Source organism: Bombina bombina, chromosome 5 (genome assembly GCF_027579735.1).
Source record: "Bombina bombina isolate aBomBom1 chromosome 5, aBomBom1.pri, whole genome shotgun sequence".
Taxonomy (NCBI): domain Eukaryota; kingdom Metazoa; phylum Chordata; class Amphibia; order Anura; family Bombinatoridae; genus Bombina; species Bombina bombina.
The window spans coordinates 685,203,833-685,224,275 of record NC_069503.1 but is presented as its reverse complement, the minus strand read 5'-3'; the positions used below and the strand labels follow the sequence as shown (position 1 = coordinate 685,224,275).

The window sequence follows — 20,443 nt, the reverse complement described above, 5'->3', positions numbered from 1 at the left end:
CTGATCCTATTCAGAGCCTTAACAAAGGACTGCACGTCTGGAAGCTCAGCCAGTCTCTTGTGCAAAAAAACTGACAGGGTCGAAATCTGTCCCCTCAGGGAACTAGCAGAAAGGCCCTTCTCCAGCCTATCCTGGAGAAAAGATAAGATCCTGGCAACCTTAAATCTGTGTCAGGAAAAAACACACTCTTCACACCAGAATAAGTAGGTCCTCCACACCTTGTGGTAGATACGTCGAGTAATCACCTCCAGGACCAACAGATCTTGTATGTCCTTGAACCAGGTGTCTGGAAAAAGAGACAGTCTGCCACCCTACACGATCCGATCCCAGATCGGGGGCTGCCCCTTCATGCCGATTTGTTTTCGGCGGGCTTCTTATTCTGCTTGAATTTATTCCAGGACTGAGCTGGCTTCCAAGTACTCTTGGGTTGCTCGGGCTTGGAGGAGGATTGTTGTTGTTGGGATTTGTCAGAACGAAAGGAACGAAAATTAGAAGATTGTCGTCCCTTAGACTTGTTCTTCTTATCTTGCGGTAGTAAGGCACCCTTGCCTCCGGTAACCGTAGAAATAATGGAGTCCAGGCCTGGACCAAATAAAATCTTTCCCTTGAAGGGAAGAGAAAGGAGTCTGGACTTAGAAGTCATATCCGCAGACCAAGACTTTAACCAGAGCGCGCGACGGGCTAAGACCGCAAAGCCAGAGGCCTTTGCACCTTAGGAATGGAGCCCCACAAATCCAGTTGAGAGCCCTGGAACAACTTTTTAAAAGTAGACGAGGGGGAAAAGGAAGAACCAATTCTTTCACATTCGTTCCTAATAATGTTCGCCATCTTAACCGGCAGAGGAAAGTTGCTGCAGAGGAAGGATTATCCTGTATTGAAACTGAACTGCCTGTTTGCTGTTGCTGTGAAACATAAAGCCTTTTAAACTACAGTGGACTGTCCTGTGCTGCATTTGTGCCCTAGAAGGTTAATTTAGGTATGATAGGTTCTTCAGGCAGCGTGGCCTCTGGAACCTCTAATGTAGACAGAACCTCCTTCAATAAAAAATGCAAGTGCTCAATTTTAAATCTAAAGGACGGTTTCTCTGCAGCATGAGGCTTAGACGCTAAGGATTCCGACCTAGAAAGTTCACCCTCTTAAGCTAGAGAGGTTAACTCATCATCGGATAACTGGGACATAATAGCTAAATTCGATAAATATTTAGATGACTCCGGGTCAGGAGAGCTATGTTTAACCTTTCTCTTGCGTTTGTTAGAGCGAGGTAATACACTGAGGGCAGCAGACACCGCAGTTTGTAACTGTGTAGCAAAGTCCGCAGGAAGAAGGCCCCCTCCGGATGGAGAATTAGATGTGCTACGGGGAACTGCATGTGGAGTGGATAATGTAGCAAGGGTAGTAATCTCTAGGGACGCAGAGGCCTGAGAGGTAGACGTCTCAGAGGGACTAAGAGCCTTAGCAGGCTTGTCTCCCTTCTTAGACTTTAAAACAGTGTTAGGGCATGTGGAACATAATTAAGTGGGTGGGAAAACCACGGCCTCCTCACAATATAAACAGGTATGATTTACTACAGAAGGAGTACCTTCTAACATGTCAGAGTCCTCCATAGCTCAGGTTATACCCACAGAATGACACACATAAACTTTTTACTATAGAAAACTGCACCTTTATACCCCCAATGGCTGGGGCACTCACCACCACCTAGACCCAGGCAGTTAACAGAGGAACTCTCTCCTCAGGTTCCAGTCTCAGCTGGAATGGAGGAAATGAACATAAACCACACCCGGTCACATGGAGTGCAAGACAGTAATTCCCCTGTTATTACAAGTACAGCAAGTAATAGAAGCTGTGCAACACTTTCAAAAACGAAAGTGAAACTTAAAAGTGAAACCTGTTTGTTCTAGCCAAAAACACAGTCTATTAGCCGAGGAAAAAAAAAATCACACAAAGCAGCATGTAAATAATTAATACACTGATTAATGAACCCCAACTGCTCAATAAACCCCCTTCAGAGTATATTAACCCTGGATCCTATCAAGGTATAAAGAAGCCACACTGTTATAGCGTTTTATATGAAAATATTGAATGATCTTACCTCCAGGATCCATGCTGTGGAACAGAACACAGCCTCTCAAGTGTGACAGTCTTATAGCAGTGCTCCTGACATGGACTTGAGTGAGAGAAAGCAGGCAGTGAAACTCGTCAACACTGATTGCTTAGGAGCTGTTAGCAGTAGTCTGGATGGTTTCGCAGAAAAACTTTCCCTGCATCTCCAGACTAACTGAGAGGTTGACATGACTACTTAAAACTCTAGTCCTATCTAGAAGGGCAGATACCCTTTTTCAGGACTCTCCGAATCTTCTGACACATCTCTGCCACCTCCTGTGACGAAAGGTAAAGAATGACTGGGGTAATGAAGAAGTGGGAGGTATATTTAAGCCTTTGGCTGGGGTGTCTTTGCCTCCTCCTGGTGACCAGGTGTTGTATTTCCAGTACAGTAAAGAATGAAGCCGTGGACTTTCCCTATTTTAGGAAGGAAAAACATAATTTATGCTTACCTGATAAATTTATTTCTCTTGTGATGTGCCGAGTCCACGGATTTATACTTACTTGTGGGATATTCTCCTTCCCAACAGGAAGTGGCAAAGAGAGCACCCACAGGAGAGCTGTCTATATAGCTCCCCCCTTAGCTCCACCCCCCAGTCATTCGACCGAAGGCTAGGAAGAAAAAGGAGAAACTATAGGGTGCAGTGGTGACTGAAAGTTTAAAAATAAAAATATATATGCCTGTCTTAAAAAACAGGGCGGGCCGTGGACTCAATACATCACAAGAGAAATAAATTTATCAGGTAAGCATAAATTATGTTTTCTCTTGTAAGATGTATTGAGTCCACGGATTGATCCTAACTTGTGGGATACCAATACCAAAGCTTTAGGACACGGATGAAGGGAGGGACAAGACAGGGACCTTAAACGGAAGGCACCACTGCTTGTAGAACCTTTCTCCCAAAAATAGCCTTCGAAGAAGCAAAAGTATCGAATTTGTAAAATTTGGAAAAAGTATGAAGCGAAGACCAAGTCGCCGCCTTACAAATCTGTTCAACAAAAGCCTCATTTTTAAAAGGCCATGTGAAAGCCACAGCTCTAGTAGAATGAGCAGTAATTGTTTCAGGAGGCTGCTGTCCAGCAGTCTCATAGGCCAAACGGATGATGCTTTTCAGTCAAAAGGAAAGAGAGGTAGCCGTAGCCCTTTGACCTCTCCGTTTACCAGAATAAACAACAAACAATGAAGATGTTTCACGGAAATCTTTAGTTGCTTGTAAGTAAAACTTTAAAGCACGAACCACATCAAGATTGTGTAACAGACGTTCCTTCTTTGATGAAGGATTAGGACACAGAGAAGGAACAACAATCTCTTGATTGATATTCTTATTAGAAACAACCTTAGGAAGAAAACCAGGTTTGGTACGCAAAACCACCTTATGTGCATGGAAAACAAGGTAAGGGGAATCACACTGTAAAGCAGATAGCTCAGAAACTCTTCGAGCCGAAGAGATAGCTACTAAAAACAAAACTTTCCAAGATAGAAGCTTAACCTCTTAAGGACATATGACGGAATTTTTCCGTCATAAAACAATTGAGCAAACTGAAAGCTGTGTCTTTAAAGGGTTAATATCTATGGAATGCATAGGTTCAAATGGAACCCCTTGAAGAACTTTAAGAACTAAGTCTAGGCTCCATGGCGGAGCAACAGGTTTAAATACAGGCTTGATTCTGACCAAAGCCTGACTAAATGCTTGAACGTCTGGGACATCTGCCAGACGTTTGTGTAGTAGAATAGACAAAGCAGATATTTGTCCTTTTAGGGAACTAGCAGATAATCCCTTCTCCAAACCCTCTTGGAGAAAAGACAATATTCTAGGAATCCTAATCTTACTCCACGAGTAACCTTTGGATTCACACCAATAAAGATATTTGCGCCAAATCTTATGATAGATCTTCCTGGTGACAGGCTTTCTAGCCTGAATCAGGGTATCAATGACCGACTCAGAGAAACCACGCTTTGATAGAATCAGGCGTTCAATCTCCAAGCAGTCAGACGCAGAGAAATTAGATTTGAATGCGTAAACGGACCTTGGATTAGAAGGTCCTGCCTCATTGGCAGAGTCCATGGTGGAACCGAGGACATGTCCACTAGGTCTGCATACCAAATCCTGCGTGGCCACGCAGGTGCTATCAGAATTACTGAAGCTCTCTCCTGCTTGATTCTGGCAACCAGACGTGGGAGGAGAGGAAACGGTGGAAATACATAGGCCAGATTGAAGGACCAAGGCACTGCTAGAGCATCTATCAGAACCGCCTTGGGATCCCGGGACCTGGACCCGTAACGAGGAAGTTTGGCATTCTGACGAGACACCATCAGATCCAATTCTGGTGTGCCCCATAGCTGAATCAGCTGGGCAAATACCTCCAGATGGAGTTCCCACTCCCCCGGATGAAAAGTCTGACGACTTAGAAAATCCGCCTCCCAGTTCTCTACCTCTGGGATGTGGATTGCTGAGAGATGGAAAGAGTGATCCTCTGCCCACCGGATTATTTTGGTTACCTCCATCATCGCTAGAGGACTCCTTGTTCCTCCTTGATGATTGATATAAGCTAAAGTCGTGATGTTGTCCGACTGAAATCTGATGAATTTGGCCGCAGCAAGCTGAGGCCACGCCTGAAGCGCATTGAATATCGCTCTCAGTTCTAGAATGTTTATTGGGAAGAGAGCTTCCTCCCGAGACCATAAGCCCTGTGCTTTCAGGGAGTTCCAGACTGCACCCCAACCTAGCAGGCTGGCATCTGTCATTACAATGAGCCACTCTGGCCTGCGGAAACACATTCCCTGAGACAGGTGGTCCTGAGACAACCACCAGAGAAGTCTCTGGTCCCCTGGTCCAGATGCAGTTGAGGAGATAAATCTGCATAATCCCCATTCCACTGTTTGAGCATGCATAGTTGCAGTGGTCTGAGGTGTAGGCGGGCAAAAGGAACTATGTCCATTGCCGCTACCATGAGTCCGATTACCTCCATACACTGAACCACTGATGGCCGAGAAATGGAATGAAGAGCTCGGCAAGTGGTTAAGAGTTTTAATTTTCTGACCTCCGTCAGAAATATTTTCATTTCTACCGAGTCTATCAAGAGTCCCTAGGAAGGAAACTCTTGTGAGAGGGAAGAGAGAACTCATATTTATGTTCACCTTCCACCCATGAGCTCTCAGAAAAGTCAACACGATGTCCGTGTGAGACTTGGCTAGCTGGAAAGTCGACGCCTGAATTAAGATGCCGTCTAGATAAGGTGCCACCGCTATGCCCCGTGGTCGCAGAACCGCCAGAAGGGACCCTAGCACTTTTGTGAAAATTCTGGGAGCCGTGGCCAACCCGAAGGGAAGGGCCACAAACTGGTAGTGCCTCCTTAGAAAGGCGAATCTGAGAAATTGATGATGATCTCTGTGAATAGGGATGTGTAGATACGCATCCTTTAAGTCCACGGTAGTCATATATTGACCCTCCTGGATCAGAGGTAGAATAGTCCGAATAGTCTCCATCTTGAATGATGGAACCTTGAAGAACTTGTTTATAATTTTGAGATCCAAGATTGGTCTGAAAGTTCCCTCTTTTTTGGGAACCACAAACAGATTTGAATAAAACCCTAGCCCCTGTTCCTCTATTGGAACTGAGTGGATGACCCCCATGGTATGTAGGTCTTCTAAACAGTGTAAGAACGCCTCTCTCTTTGTCTGGTTTACAGACAATCGAGAAATGTGAAATCTCCCCCTTGGAAGGGAGTCTTTGAATTCCAGAAGATACCCCTGGGACACAATTTCTAAAGCCCAGGGATCGTGAACATCTCTCGCCCAAGCCTGAGCGAAGAGAGTCTGCCCCCTACTAGATCCGGTCCCGGATCAGTGGCTACCCCTTCATGCTGTTTTAGAAGCAGCTGCAGGCTTCTTGGCCTGTTTACCCTTGCTCCAAGCCTGGTTAGGTCTCCAAACTGACTTGGAGTAGAGGAAGCTGAAGCGGGACAACTCTTAAAGTTATTCTGTTTGGTCCTCATCTTACTTGATCTATCCTGAGGGAGGGCATGACCTTTCCCTCCAGTGATGTCTGAAATAATCTCTTTCAGTTCAGGCCCGAATAGGGTCTTACCTTTGAAAGGAATGTTCAAAAGTTTAGATTTAGATGACACATCAGCAGACCAGGACTTAAGCCATAACGCCCTGCGTGCTAAAATGGCAAAACCTGAATTCTTTGCCGCTAATTTAGCCAGTTGAAATGTGGCATCTGTAATAAAAGAATTAGCCAACTTAAGGGGCTTAATTCTGTCCATAATCTCCTCTAATGGAGTCTCCATTTGAAGAGCCTCCTCTAGAGCGTCAAACCAGAAAGCAGCTGCAGTCCTTACAGGAACAATGCACGCAATAGGTTGGAGAGAAAAACCTTGATGAACAAAAATTTTCTTCAAGAGACCCTCTAATTTTTTATCCATAGGATATTTGAAAGCACAACTGTCTTCGATAGGTATAGTTGTACGCTTAGACAGAGTAGAAATAGCTCCCTCCACCTTAGGAACTGTCTGCCATGAGTCCCTTATGGTGTCAGATATGGGAAACATTTTCTTAAAAACAGGAGGGGGAGTGAACGGAATACCTGGTCTAGCCCACTCCTTAGCAATAATATTCACAATCCTCTTAGGGACTGGAAAAACATCAGTGTAAACAGGAACCTCTAAGTATCTATCCATTTTACACAATTTCTCTGGGACCACTATAGGGTCACAATCATCTAGAGTTGCTAATACCTACCTAAGCAGTAAGCAGAGGTGTTCAAGCTTAAATTTAAAGGCTGTCATATCAGAATCTGTCTGAGGAAGCGTCTTTCCTGAATCAGAAATTTCTCCCTCAGTTAACAAATCCCTCACCCCTTCAGAGCATTGTGAGGGCATATCAGATACGGCTACTAAAGCATGAGACGGCTCAGCATTTATCCTTAACCCAGAGCTGTCCCGCCTTCCTTGTAAGCCAGGCAGTTTGGATAAAACCTCTGTGAGGGTTGTATTCATAACTGTGGCCATGTCTTGTAAAGTAAATGAATTTGATGCACTAGAGGTACTTGGCGTCAATAGTGCGGGCGTTACTGGTTGTGACACTTGGGGAGAGCTAGATGGCGAACCCTCATTTACTTCTGACTGAGAATCATCTATTGCTCTATTTTTAAGTGCTAATATATGTTCTTTATAATTTATAGACATATCAGTACAATTGGGACACATTCTAAGAAGGGGTTCCACAATGGCTTCCAAACATATTGAACAAGGATTTTCCTTGCTGTCAGATATGTTAAACAGGCTAGTAATGTAACAAGCAAGCTTGGAAAACACTGTAATCAAAGTAAATAACACTCAGAAATAAAATGGTACTGTGCCTTTAAGAGAAAAAAAGCTGCACAAGTTCTGCAAAACAGTGTAAAAAAGCAGTAAACTTAACAAAATTTTTACAGTAGTATCTACAGCCTTAGTAACTTTGCACAGCTATGCAAATAAACAATTAACCCCTTAATGGCAAAACCGGATTGAAAAAACGTCAAACCCGGTAAAAAAGAATTTCAGCACCTTGCCACAGCTCTGCTGTGGAGCCTACCTGCCCTTCAGAACGATTTGTGGGGAAAAAAATTCCTTTACAGCCCTCAAAAACAGCAGGAACCACTGGAGAAGCAGTTGGATGACTCTAAGGAAAAGAAGCTGCGCAACTGAGGCGCGAAAATAGGCCCCTCCCACCTCACTCGATGTTTTGAGGCCTATTAGAAAAACACCTGAGCCTCTCTTAATTAACCATGTGGGTTAAAAAACCCTAAAAACAGCCACAATGACCCCTTTAGTCCCTTCAAAAAAACGTTATAATTGCATCATTTACTGAACAAACAAAAACGTTTTTTTCCTAACAGTGTCACCAGTAACTTATGAGCCCTTCAAGTAAGCTGAAATTCCTATCCCTCATGGGGATATTGCCTGCCTTTTCTAGAATTAACACAGTCTGTCTAGGAATAATATAGACTGAACAAACCTCATATGCAGCTTAGCATGCAAACCGTTCCCCCAACTGAAGTTTTCCTGTACTCTTCAGCCCTTGAGAGAACAGCAGTGGATCTTAGTTACAAAGTGCTAAGATCATAATCCTCCTTGCAGAAATCTTCATCCCTTTTCTGCCATAGAGTAAATAGTACACACCGGTACCATTTAAAATAACAAACTTTTGCTTGAGAAATAAAAAACTAACATTTTTGTCACCACACTTGCTCTGCCCTTCCTAGTTTCTTAAAGTAGGCAAAGAGAATGACTGGGGGGTGGAGCTAAGGGGGGAGCTATATAGACAGCTCTGCTGTGGATGCTCTCTTTGCTACTTCCTGTTGGGAAGGAGAATATCCCACAAGTAAGGATGAATCCGTGGACTCGATACATCTTACAAGAGAAATAGGCATTTAGCTTGTGGTTAGTGTCAAAATGTATGCAAAAACACTTTATGTGTATTTTATTTTTTAAATACAAGAAAGAGAACCAAAAACTAAAAAGCTAAGAATGATGTCCAGTCAACAGCAGAATTTTTGTTGTTTAAAAAGATAAATAATCCCTTTATTACCCATTCCCCAGTTTTGCATAACCAACACAGATATAAATACACGTTTTACCTCTGTGATTACCTTATATCTAAGCCTCTGCAAACTGCCCCTTATTTCAGTTCTTTTGAAAGACTTGCATTTTAGCCAATCAGTGCTGACTCCTAGGTAACTTCACGTGCATGAGCTCAATGTTAACTATATGACAGACATGAACTAATGCCCTCTAGTGGTGAAAAACTGTAAACATGCATTCAGATAAGAGGTGGCCTTCAAGGGCAAATAAATTAGCATATAAGCCTACCTAGCTTTAGCTTTCAACTAAGAATACCAAGAGAATAAAGCAAAGTTGGTGATGAAAGTAAATTGGAAAGTTGTTTAAAATTGCATGCCCTATTTAAATATTGGACTTGACTGTCCCTATAACTGTTTGATGTTTGCTTGAATACATTTTAAACATGTGTACCCTATAAAGCTGCCCATTTTCCAGCTGCATACATTCTCATATGGTATCATAACTATGCGACAAGCAGCAGTTTTCCACCTCAAATTGCACACTGCACATTAAAGGAACATTCCAACCAAAATTGGAATCCACATGGATGCATTTCAGTTTTGAATAGAAGCATTTTTGTATTATATGTGCATTGGCAAAAATGTTTCTAATAAAAGTTATAGCTGTTTCATATAGTGCATTTAAAAAGACACAAAACCCAAAATTAATCTTTTATGATTCAGATAGAATATACAATTTTAAACAACTTTCCAATTTACTTCTATGATTTAATGTGTTTCCTTCTCTTGTTATTCTTTGCTGAAATGTTTATCTAGGTAAGTACAGAAGCAGCAAAGAACCTAAGTTCTAGCTGCTGATTGGTGGTTGCATATATATAGTGATTGTCATTGGGTCACCCATGTGTTCAGTTAGCAATAAGTAGTGCTTTGCTGCTCCTTCAACAAATGATACCAAGAGAATGAAACAAATGAGATAATAGAAGTAAATTAGAAAGTTGTTTAAAATTCTATTCTCTATCTGAATCAAGAAAGAAAATGTTTGGGTTTCATATTCCTTTAAGTAGGCATCAACCTTTGATATTATCTATTGAATCATTATGGATAACTTTCTTGAGAAGTGAAATTGTCAAATCTTCTGCCCTTAGAGTGTAAAAAAAGTTTAATTTAATAAAAAAAATCAGAATGTTAAGAGTACATTTTAGTATTTTCTCTCTCTCTCTTTTATTAATTAGATTCAAGTACGGAAATACAGTGCCATTATACTTATTATTCCAACCACAGCACAACAATAGTACAATATTACCTATATTTTCTTTTTAGGCTTGCAGATATCAGCCAATAACATATTTTTGTTTCTGTTTAATAAAAAAAAAAAGTATGACAATTTGTGAAGGGCATAACATTAGTCTGAAATTAAAATGTGCCAGTCGTTTAGAAGCCGAAGCAGAATAGTGATGTGTGCATCATCAAGTGAAATGTTAGGAGTCATCTGCTTGTGAAGCACTGATACTACTGTATGCAGGCCTTATTTTAAAGTGAAACAACTGGTTAAACTACGACTAACCAATCACAGAAAAGCATTATGTCCAATACTACAGTGCAGAGGTCATGTGGCTTTCTCTGTTTTGTACATCTGCTTCTTGCATGTGGAGTAAGAGGCCCAAGGATGATAAAAGGAGGAAAATTGAAAAACATAATAAACAATAAAATGCAAATGAGGTAAAGTACTCACAAACCCATCATGATTTTATTATCCGTCCTTGGGCAGGAATTTATATCCACAGTCAGACTGTGATTTATAAACACTGCCCCCACAACTCAATGACAGAAGCTTAAAGGACCATCAAATACAGTAGAATTGCAAATTTAGCAAGTGCATAATAAAAAGACAATGCAATAGCACTTACACTGAACTTTAAATAAGCAGTAGATTTTTTTTTCCTGACAAATGTATTCCCCCCATTTGCCGGCCCTCTGTATCATGTGACAGGCATCAGCAAATCACAAACTAGTATACATATACAGTGTGAACTTGTGCACATGCATATTTAAAATATTTTTAAATAAAATTTAAAGGGATATTAAACCCCAAAAAATCTTTTATGATTCAGATTGAGAATACAATTTTAAACTACAGTCCAATTTACTTCTAATTTCTAATTTGCTTCATTCTTTAGATATCCTTTGTTAAAGAAATAGCAATGCACATGGGTGAGCCAATCACGAGGCATCTATGTGCAGCCACCAATCAGCAGTTACTGAGCCTATCTAGATATGTTTTTCAGGAAAGAATATCAAGAGAATGAAGCAAATTAGATAATAGAAGTAAATTAGAAAGTTTTTTTAAATTGGTATTCTCTATCTGGATCATTAAAGAACATTTTGGGGTTTAATGTCCCTTTAAGAGGATCCTATAGCTTTTAAATGTGGATATCAGTTTGTCAGTAAAGTGTGTAGATGCTCTTCTTCAATTTATGAAAAACAACCGAGTTAAAGATGGTTACCAGATATCACAGAAGTTCTATACATTTGTTACCATGGATACATGAGTCATAGCTGAGACAAGAGACCACTGCCATCAGTTATGAATTGCTAGAAACAAGCATATGACTTGAGTACATTTACTAGTATGTTATGCTTTTCCATTTCTATAGTCATGCGCTGTATGTCCACCATAGATAGATTTGGTTAGTGATTGCATCAGCTGGTGCAGTCTCTGATTGAAACGCTTCACTTATATTGCTCACAATGATTTTCAGAAACTATATAATAGGTTCTATATACTTTAATAACAAATAGTCTCGTTTATAAATCAACTAAATAACTATTAATTATCCCTGATTTTCCATAATTTTAAGATGAAAACTTTTTTTAATAACCATGGGATTCCAAACCATGACCCTGCTAAAAACTGCACAGTTAATAAACCCGTTTATATCTCCTGCTATTTGGGTTTTTCAAGGGGTATCTCCCAGTACCTCAAAATAATGGAAACTTTGCTAACAAAATTAGAATTTTAATTTTGTAAAGGATTTATTGTGTATACTGATGTTTTGCAATGCAGTGATTGATTTCTGCTGCACAAATAAAAATGGCTTCAATGTCCCTTTAACAGATTATAAGGATACTATTATAAATTAAATGTTATTTAAAAGGGACAGTCTACTCCAGAATTGTTATTGTTTAAAGAGATAAATAAATCCCTTTATTACCCATTCCACAGTTTTGCACAGCCAACACAGGTATATTAATATATATTTTACCTCTGTAATTACCTTGTATCTAAGCCTCTGCAGACTGCCCCCTTATTTCAGTTCTTTTGACAGACTTGAATTTTAGCCAGTCGCTGCTGACTCCTAGGTAACTCCACGAGAGTGAGCACAATGTTATCTATATGACACACATGAATTAATGCCCTCTAGCTGTGAAAAACTGTCAAATGCACTGAGATAAGAGGTGTCCTTCAAGGGCTTAGACATTAGCATATGAGCCTACATAGGTTTAGCTTTCAACAAAGGATACAAATAGAACAAAGCAAATTGGAAAGCTGTTTAAAATTGCATGTCCTATCTGAATCAAGTTTAATTTTGACTTGACTGTCCCTTTAATAAACTAGCAGACAGAGTATAGGACTTTGAGTTATGATAAAACAAATGCTGTATTTTTACATTAAATTACATTAAATGCAGGCACCCAGCTTGTTTTGACATAGAACTGATAACAACATACCTCATTCTTATATCAATATATGAATATGTGACTAGCATACACAAAGACTGAAGCTTAAAGGGACAGTAAAGTAAAAAATAAATCTTCCTGATTCAGATAGAGCTTGTAAGTTTATTCTTCTATCAAATTCGTTTTTTTCTTTTGCTGTCCTTTGTAGGTAGGTTCATATGGGAGCCTGCAGATGTCTTTAGTGCTCTATGGCAGCAGTGTTTTGCAACATTTTATGTACAAGTGTTATAAATTGTTGCAATCACTACTGTTAGAGAGTACTAAACACATGTGCACACTCCTGAGCCTTCCTAGACTTACTTTTTAACAAAGGATACCAGAAGAACAAAGTGAATTTGGTAATGGAAGTAAATGAGAAAGTTGTTTAAAATATTGTGCTCTATCCAATCCATTAAAGGGACATTCCAGCCGAAATTGGAATCCACATGGATGCATTTCAGGTTTGAAGAAAAGCATTCTTTTTAATATACATGTATTAGCAAAAATGCTTCTAATAAAAGCTATAGCTGTTTCAAAAGCGTATTTAAGTATGCACCGTGCACCAGCAATTTCAACACAGCACTTGCTCAGAGAGCCTAAGGTGCTTGTACCATCTTGTAATAAATCAATTTAATTGCTGACATAATACAAACCCCACTGGCTCTCTGAGCAGCTGCAGCACTGAGAATATCTAACTATTATTCACATGCACGTGCTGAGAAAAATGTTAATACTAAAACAGTGATCACCTTTACTAGAAGCATTTTTACCAATACAAGTATATTGCAAATATGATTCTATTCAAAGATGTAATTCATCTATGTGCATTTAAATTTTGACTAGAATGTCCCTTTAAGGGAAAATAGTAATTTCTTATTTATGTATTAGAAATTATCTACTGTGTTGCTAAATATTTGCCTGTAAAAAAATGCTTTGAAAGCATTTAAAACTGTAATTTTGATAGAACAATATTCATTGTTTTGCTGGGACAAACTCCTTAAAGGGACAGTCAACACTAAAATTGTTATTGTTTAAAAAGATAGATAACGCCTTTACCACCCATTCCCCAGCTTTGCACAACCAACATTGTTATATTAATATACTTTATAACATTTAAACCTCTAAATTTCTGCCCGTTTCTAAGCCACTACAGACAGCCTCTTATCACATGTTTTTTATTAGCTTTTTACAACAGCAGACTGCTAGTTCATGTGGGCCATATACATAACATTGTGTTCACGCCTGTGGAGTTATTTAAGAGTCAGCACAACACAGCACTAATTGGCTAAAATACAAAGTCATGTGATCAGGGGGGCTGTCAGAAGATGCTTAGATACAAGGGAATCACATAGGTAAAAAGTGCATTAATATAACTGTGTTGGTTGTGCAAAACTGGGGAATGGGTAATAAATGGATTATATATATTTTAAAACAATACAAAGTCTGACTGGCCTTTTAAAGTCTCTTGAAAGTCGTTTATCTTACTTCCTTTGCTGTGGCCAATTGGAGATAGATATAAACCAGGTCCTGCACGTATCAACCAACCACTGATCAGCACATAGAAATGTTAGGGTTCTGAATTCCACAGAATTCTCTTTAGCCTCTCTTCTGGAGGAAATGAAAACTCTACAATTGTCAGAGTTAGTAAAAGCAGGAATAATAAATATATATACGTCTTACGTCCACTGTAAAGTTTTTAATTATTCATAGTTAAACATTTTCTGGGGAATTAAATTTTGAACTCAATACCCCTTTAATTTAGACATCAAACAATACCTGCATCTAAATAAATGTGAACGTAACGTGTCTAATTTTTAATGACAGTTTCGTCTAGAAACCTTAAAATGTCAGGAGACCAATTCTCAAGGTTGTCATCTGTGCTACAGAGCTTTCCTACCATATTCCCAAGTACGGAAATTCCTTGGGACTGAGGTCAGTCACCCACGTCTCCCGATGTCTAAAACCATATCTCCTAGCTAGGTCTCTGCAGGATATCTAACGTACAAATGCATTTTAAATTCATGTTCTAAAGAGCTGCACATATACATTAGCCGCGGTAATTCACTGATAACATTAATATGTCATTTGCTTACACAATCGTTTTTCCAATGCGCTTAAAAGCTTTCTCCACAAACTCACGGACACTGTGGACCTCCCCAGTAGCTATGACAAAGTCTTCAGGCTCATCTGTTTGCAGCATCAGCCACATTGCCTGCAAAGAAAACAAACAGAGTGTAAAATGCTTCATTTTCCACCAAAGGGTATGTTTATTATTTTAGACAAAACAAATACAGAAAGTAGAGTTATCTCCAACATAGCTATTTCTTTAAACTAATTTCAACATTTGCAATTTAACCAGTAAATACAGTAGATTTGCATAAACAACAAATGCATGATAACAAGACAATGCAATAGCACTTAGTCTAAACTTCAAATGAGTAATAGATATATTTTTTTCTGACAAATTTAAAAGTTATGTCTATTTCCACCCTCACTGCATCATGTGACAGCCATCAGCCAATCACAAATGCATAAACGTATATTTGTAAATTCTTGCACATGCTCAGTACGAGCTGGTAACGTTAAAAAGTATAAACACAAAAAGATTGTGCACATTTTGTTAATGGAAGTAAATGGGAAAGTTGTTTAAAATTACATGCTCTATATGAATCATGAAAGTTTAATTTTGACTTGAGTGTCCCTTTAAGTGTTTTAACCCTTTGAGTGCTAATGATGGCTCTGAGCCGTCACATAGTTTCTCACTCTGGTGCTAATGACGGCTCAGAGCCGTCATGAGCACTCTCCCACCTTGAGGGAGATCTGGGGGCTCCTTACTGCTCCTACCCCAGCGATCATGCCTGTAGAGTGACAGGCATCTCCGGGGCTTCACGTGATGCATGGTGACGTCACGCGCAATTACGTGATGACGTCACCGCGCAACTTTATTTATACTTAACAATGTTAAGTATAGGAGGAGGGGCATGCTGCTTAGAAGCCTGTATCTCAGGCATCTAAGCAGCTACAGACCCCCAAGACCCATTGTTGGAAAGGTAATCGCTTAACCTGTCCAACAGTGTAAGTCTTGGGGGTCTGTACAAAAATTTTAAAAAGTTAAAAAAAATGTTTGCAAAAATAAAAAAATAAAATATTAGCACCCAGGTGGGAAATGGCTTAGCAGCCAAAGGGTTAAAGGGATGTGTTGCAAACATTTTTTGAATCTGGTGGTTTAGAACATGCACATTTAAAGTACACAAGACCACCCCATGTTAACCCCAATGTTCAATGCTTATTCAAGTTATATAAAGTTGTGTGTGATTTGCTTTATTGCTGTGCTATGTGTGCACAAACCAAGTAATAAAATGCTTCCAGAAGCATTCAATTCTAAAATAATGGCAATAAAATACAACACATATGGCTTCCCAGCATTTAGTCAATACGTATTGTAGAATTTTAGAGCAATAAATCTCATTTGTAGAATTTCAATTAAAGGGACATAAAAGTGCAAGAAGAAAATGCTCTAATAGTTTGGAACATTATTGCACTAGTGTATGTGTGTGTGTGTGTGTTAGCTAAAGTCAGCTAAAGAGCCACAATGTATTACTGGGAGCAAACACATATGGTGATGAGCCAATGACAAGATGCCTTATCTGCCCAGCCACCAATCATTAGTTAGCTCCCTGTAGTGCATTGCTGCTCCCGAGCCTATCTAGATAGGCTTTTTAACAAGAAATACTAAGAGAACAAAATACAATTGATATTTACAAGTCCCATAAAATTGCTTGCTCTGTATGCATCATGAAAGTTTAATTTGGACTTTTAAGTACATTTATAAAAAAAAACAACAACAAAAAAACTTCTAAACTTTGGATTAATTTAGCCACATTCATTGCAGGGCTGTATTTCCATTTGTCTCTGTATGTTCAGTAGTCAGTTAACTCCTTGAGTGCAAACGACGGCTCTGAGCCGTCGCAGAGCTTCCCACTCAGGTACCAACGGCCGTCGCTAGAACTCTCCCACCTTGAGGGAGATCTGGGGGCTCCCACCCGCTCCTACCCCGGCGATCGGGCCTGTATAATGACAGTCATCGCGTGGGCTTCGCGTTTTGCGTCGTGACGTCACAGTGCAACGTTATTAAAAAAAGACAATGGACAATATAGGGAAAGGGGGCATGCTGCTTAGAAGCCTGTATCTCAGGCATCTAAGCAGCTACAGACCCCCAGGACCCACTGTTGGAAAGGTAATTGCCCAACCCTTCCAACGGTATAAGTCTTTGGGATCTGAAAAGAAAAAAAAAGTTACAAAAAACATTTTAATTTTTTTTAAAAACCTCAAAATGTGCTTAGCACCCAGGTGGGAAAGGGCTTAGCATTCAAAGGGTTAAAGGACCACTCAATGCAGTATAATTGTATAATTATCAAGTGCATAATAAAAAGACAATGATTTAACACCTACTCTGAATTTCAAATAAGCAGTAGATTTTTTTCTGCCAAATTTATTTTTGTCCTCTCATTTTACAGCCCCCTGTATCATGTGACAGACATCCGCCAATCACAGATTAGTATACGTATACCCTGTGAGCTTGTGCACATGCTCAGTAGAAGCTTGTTCCCCAGAAAGTGTGAATATAAAAAGACTGTGCAAAATTTGATAAAGGAAGTAAATTGCAAAGTGTCTTAAAACGGCAAGCTCTTTCTGAATCATAAAAGTTTATTTTGACTTGAGTGTCCCTTTAAATGCAACATGATAAGCCCTATAACTAAGTAATGCCATACAAGACAATGTTTTCTATATCGTGAGCAGAGTGAAATAAACATTCAGCTCGCTTACATTTCTATTATAGATCTATAGGAGAGAACCCCCTGAAAGGACCAGACTGCTGCAAAGATAAAGGAAAGGAATCATAACTTACAAACTCCAGCCGTTTCCTGCCACAATGCAAACTTTTAGTAGTTTTGAAACATAAGTAGCAGCTCAATAGCAGCGGCATTGCCAATATCTACCATATGGACATAAGTCACACAACCTATACCATCAGTTTGTCACATCTTCAAAGGGACATTCCAGTCAAAATTAAAAGGCATATAGGTGAATTACATCTTTGAATAGAAACAGATTTGCAATAAACATCTACTGGTAAAACAAAAAATGCTTTAATAAAAGTTATCACTGTTTTAGGGTTAGCATTTTTCTCTGCATGTGCATGTGAAGCATAGCTAGATATTCTCAGTGCACCTGTATTTTAAATATTAGAGCTGCTTAGCAAGTCAGTGGGGCTTGTATCATGTCAACAATGGTGTGAATTGAGTCGTTACCAAATTATACAAGGACCTTAGGCTCTCTGTGCAAGTGCTGTGTTTAAAATGCTGGTGCACAGAGCAAACTTAAATACACTCTTGAAACAACTATAGCTTTTAATATAAGCATTTTTGCCAATACAAGTTTACTACAAAAATGCTTCTTTTCAAATCCAAAATGCACTAGTGTACATATCAATTTTGGCTGGACTATCCCTTTAAAGGGACACTGAAGCCAATTTTTTTCTTTTGCGATTCAGATAGAGCATGCAATTTTAAGCAACTTTCTAATTCACTCCTATTATCAAATTTTCTTCATTCTCTTGGTATCTTTATTTGAAATGCAAGAATGTAAGTTTAGATACCGGCCCATTTTTGGTGAACAACCTGTGTTGTTCTTGCTGATTGGTGGATAAATTCATCCACCAATGAACAAGTGCTTTCCATGGTGCTAACCAAACAAATAGCTTAGATGCCTTCTTTTTTAAATAAAGATAGCAAGAGAACAAAGAAAAATTGATAATAGGAGTAAATTAGAAAGTTGCTTAAAATTGCATGCTCTATCTGAATCACGAAAGAACAAAATTGGCTTCAGTGTCCCTTTAAGTACAAAAATGGTATCTCACACTATATCACTCTGTACTATTTCACATACTGCTTGATACTGTGTTTATATTTCTGTGCTTCAGTTACTGTGTATACAATTTATTACAATACCTTATTTACTTATGCTAATTTCTTATTTGTCTGGGCTAAATATAAAGTATTTACAGTTACAATAAAAAGCTATTTTTTTCATTGACCATTAATAATTGGTTTTATTTTGACAGTAAACATAAGAAAACAGACACTTGTATTAGATACATAAAACATATGCCTGTTTTCTCATACTGCATCACACATGAAGCACAGACTCTTCAGCCATGAAACTAAAGCCAGCATTTTGGCATTTGGAGATGAAGAGCCTTTTTCACAGCCATATGTAAAGGACAACTTCCCTCTATCAGCAGATTGTTACTGGCCGGCTGTAGAGAGGAAATATGATCTTCATTAAATGTCATCTAACTAATCAATCTGATGATGCTCAAAGCAATAAAATAGTCATACAACAAAAGGCTATATCAAACCTGTTGTTTATCTTGGATTGCTTAGTGAATGTTCTGAAGGGAGCCAGTGTATAGTACTTTGTGATCCCGGAAATGCTGCTTGGCATGCACCGCTGTGAGAGATCATTTCATAGCTTATATCTATTTCTGGCATTATATATGTGACTGCATGCAGTGTAAAGCTTATTGCTAAGGGGACGAGCCAATATTGCGTCACACAGCGATCTACACACCTATAAAGTATGTAAGTGCACACACAGATTGTTAAACATGCGCACACAACATCAAACAATGATCTTTATTATATACAATACATTATTATATGATGTCACTCTGTGAAACAAATGTACCCTTTGCTTTGTTCCATCAAAATACTTTTGTTGTTGTTGTTGTTCTGGTGGACAGACTTATTCCATCTGTGGGCCTGGCCTGTCCCTGATAACTGTGGAAGCTTTTTAGGATATATATATATATATATATATATATATATATATATATATATATATATATATATACATACATACATATATATATATATACATACACACACACACTGTATATATATTTTTTTTATTATTTAAAACAACTTGCATTTCAAGCCAGGTTAAACTTGAATTTAAGTACAAAAAAAGATGTTAACTTTTATTTAAAGGGACATACTCCATTGCAAAAAGATCTGCATATAAAATACATGTTTTTTTTTAATCCACTATAAAACTTTTATTTTGTTAGCAAAATTTGCACTGTTTTAAAGTCCAGGGACACACCCCTTAAAAAAGTCTTTAGTGTTGTTTATCTTATCTGCTCAACTGTACCCAATTAAGGTCAAATATAAGTTCCTGCATATGTGGAATAATGACTGTACATTACTGTATATAGAAGAGGGTCAGGGTTCCGATTTCTACGGAATGGTCTCCACAGATAAAAAAAAAAACCCATGCATGATAAACTGGTTATACAGATGTTTACAGAAAACTCAATATGTCAGTTCAGGATAGTCTTAAGGCTGTGACACACTGCAAGCGATGCAGCGCGAGGCAAAGCAGCTGCTCCGCACCGCCTCGCATCGCTTCTGAAGTTAAAATATTTAATCTCTGAGCGCTCAGCAACACGACCTGACGCAGCAGAGTGCTAAGAGATGAAAAGGAAGGACACACTGAGCGCGTACCACCGCATCTACACGCTGTGTGACGCTCCGCTTGCAGTGTGTCATAGCCAGACCCTTGGAAATTTATGCTTACCTGATAAATTGATTTCTTCTACGATACGACGAGTCCACGGATTTTATCCTTACTTGTGGGATATTATCCTCCTGCTAACAGGAAGTGGCAAAGAGCACCACAGCAGAGCTGTATACTGTATATAGCTCCTCCCTTCCCTCCACCCCCAGTAATTCGACCAAAGGTTTTAGGAAGAGAAAGGAGAAGCTAAAAGGTGCAGAGGTGACTGAAGTTGAAATAAAAAATATAATCTGTCTTAAAAAATGACAGGGAGGGCCGTGGACTCGTAGAAGAAATCAATTTATCAGGTAAGCATAAATTTCCTTTTCTTCTACAAGATACGACGAGTCCACGGATTTCATCCTTACTTGTGGGATACAATACCAAAGCTACAGGACACGGATGAAAGGGAGGGACAAGACAGAGACCTAAACGGA

At 39.1% G+C, this 20,443-nt stretch overlaps 1 protein-coding gene across 2 annotated transcripts in view; it reads right to left on the bottom strand.

Annotated features, from left to right (window-relative positions):
- GMDS (GDP-mannose 4,6-dehydratase) overlaps positions 1 to 20,443 on the bottom strand; it is a 1,339,054-nt gene that overhangs the window by 223,461 nt on the left and 1,095,150 nt on the right. For both annotated transcript variants that reach the window (XM_053714661.1, XM_053714660.1), the window contains one exon: positions 14,480 to 14,598. In XM_053714661.1, the coding sequence (XP_053570636.1) occupies positions 14,480 to 14,598 (119 nt within the window). The remainder of the gene's footprint in view (positions 1 to 14,479; positions 14,599 to 20,443) is intronic.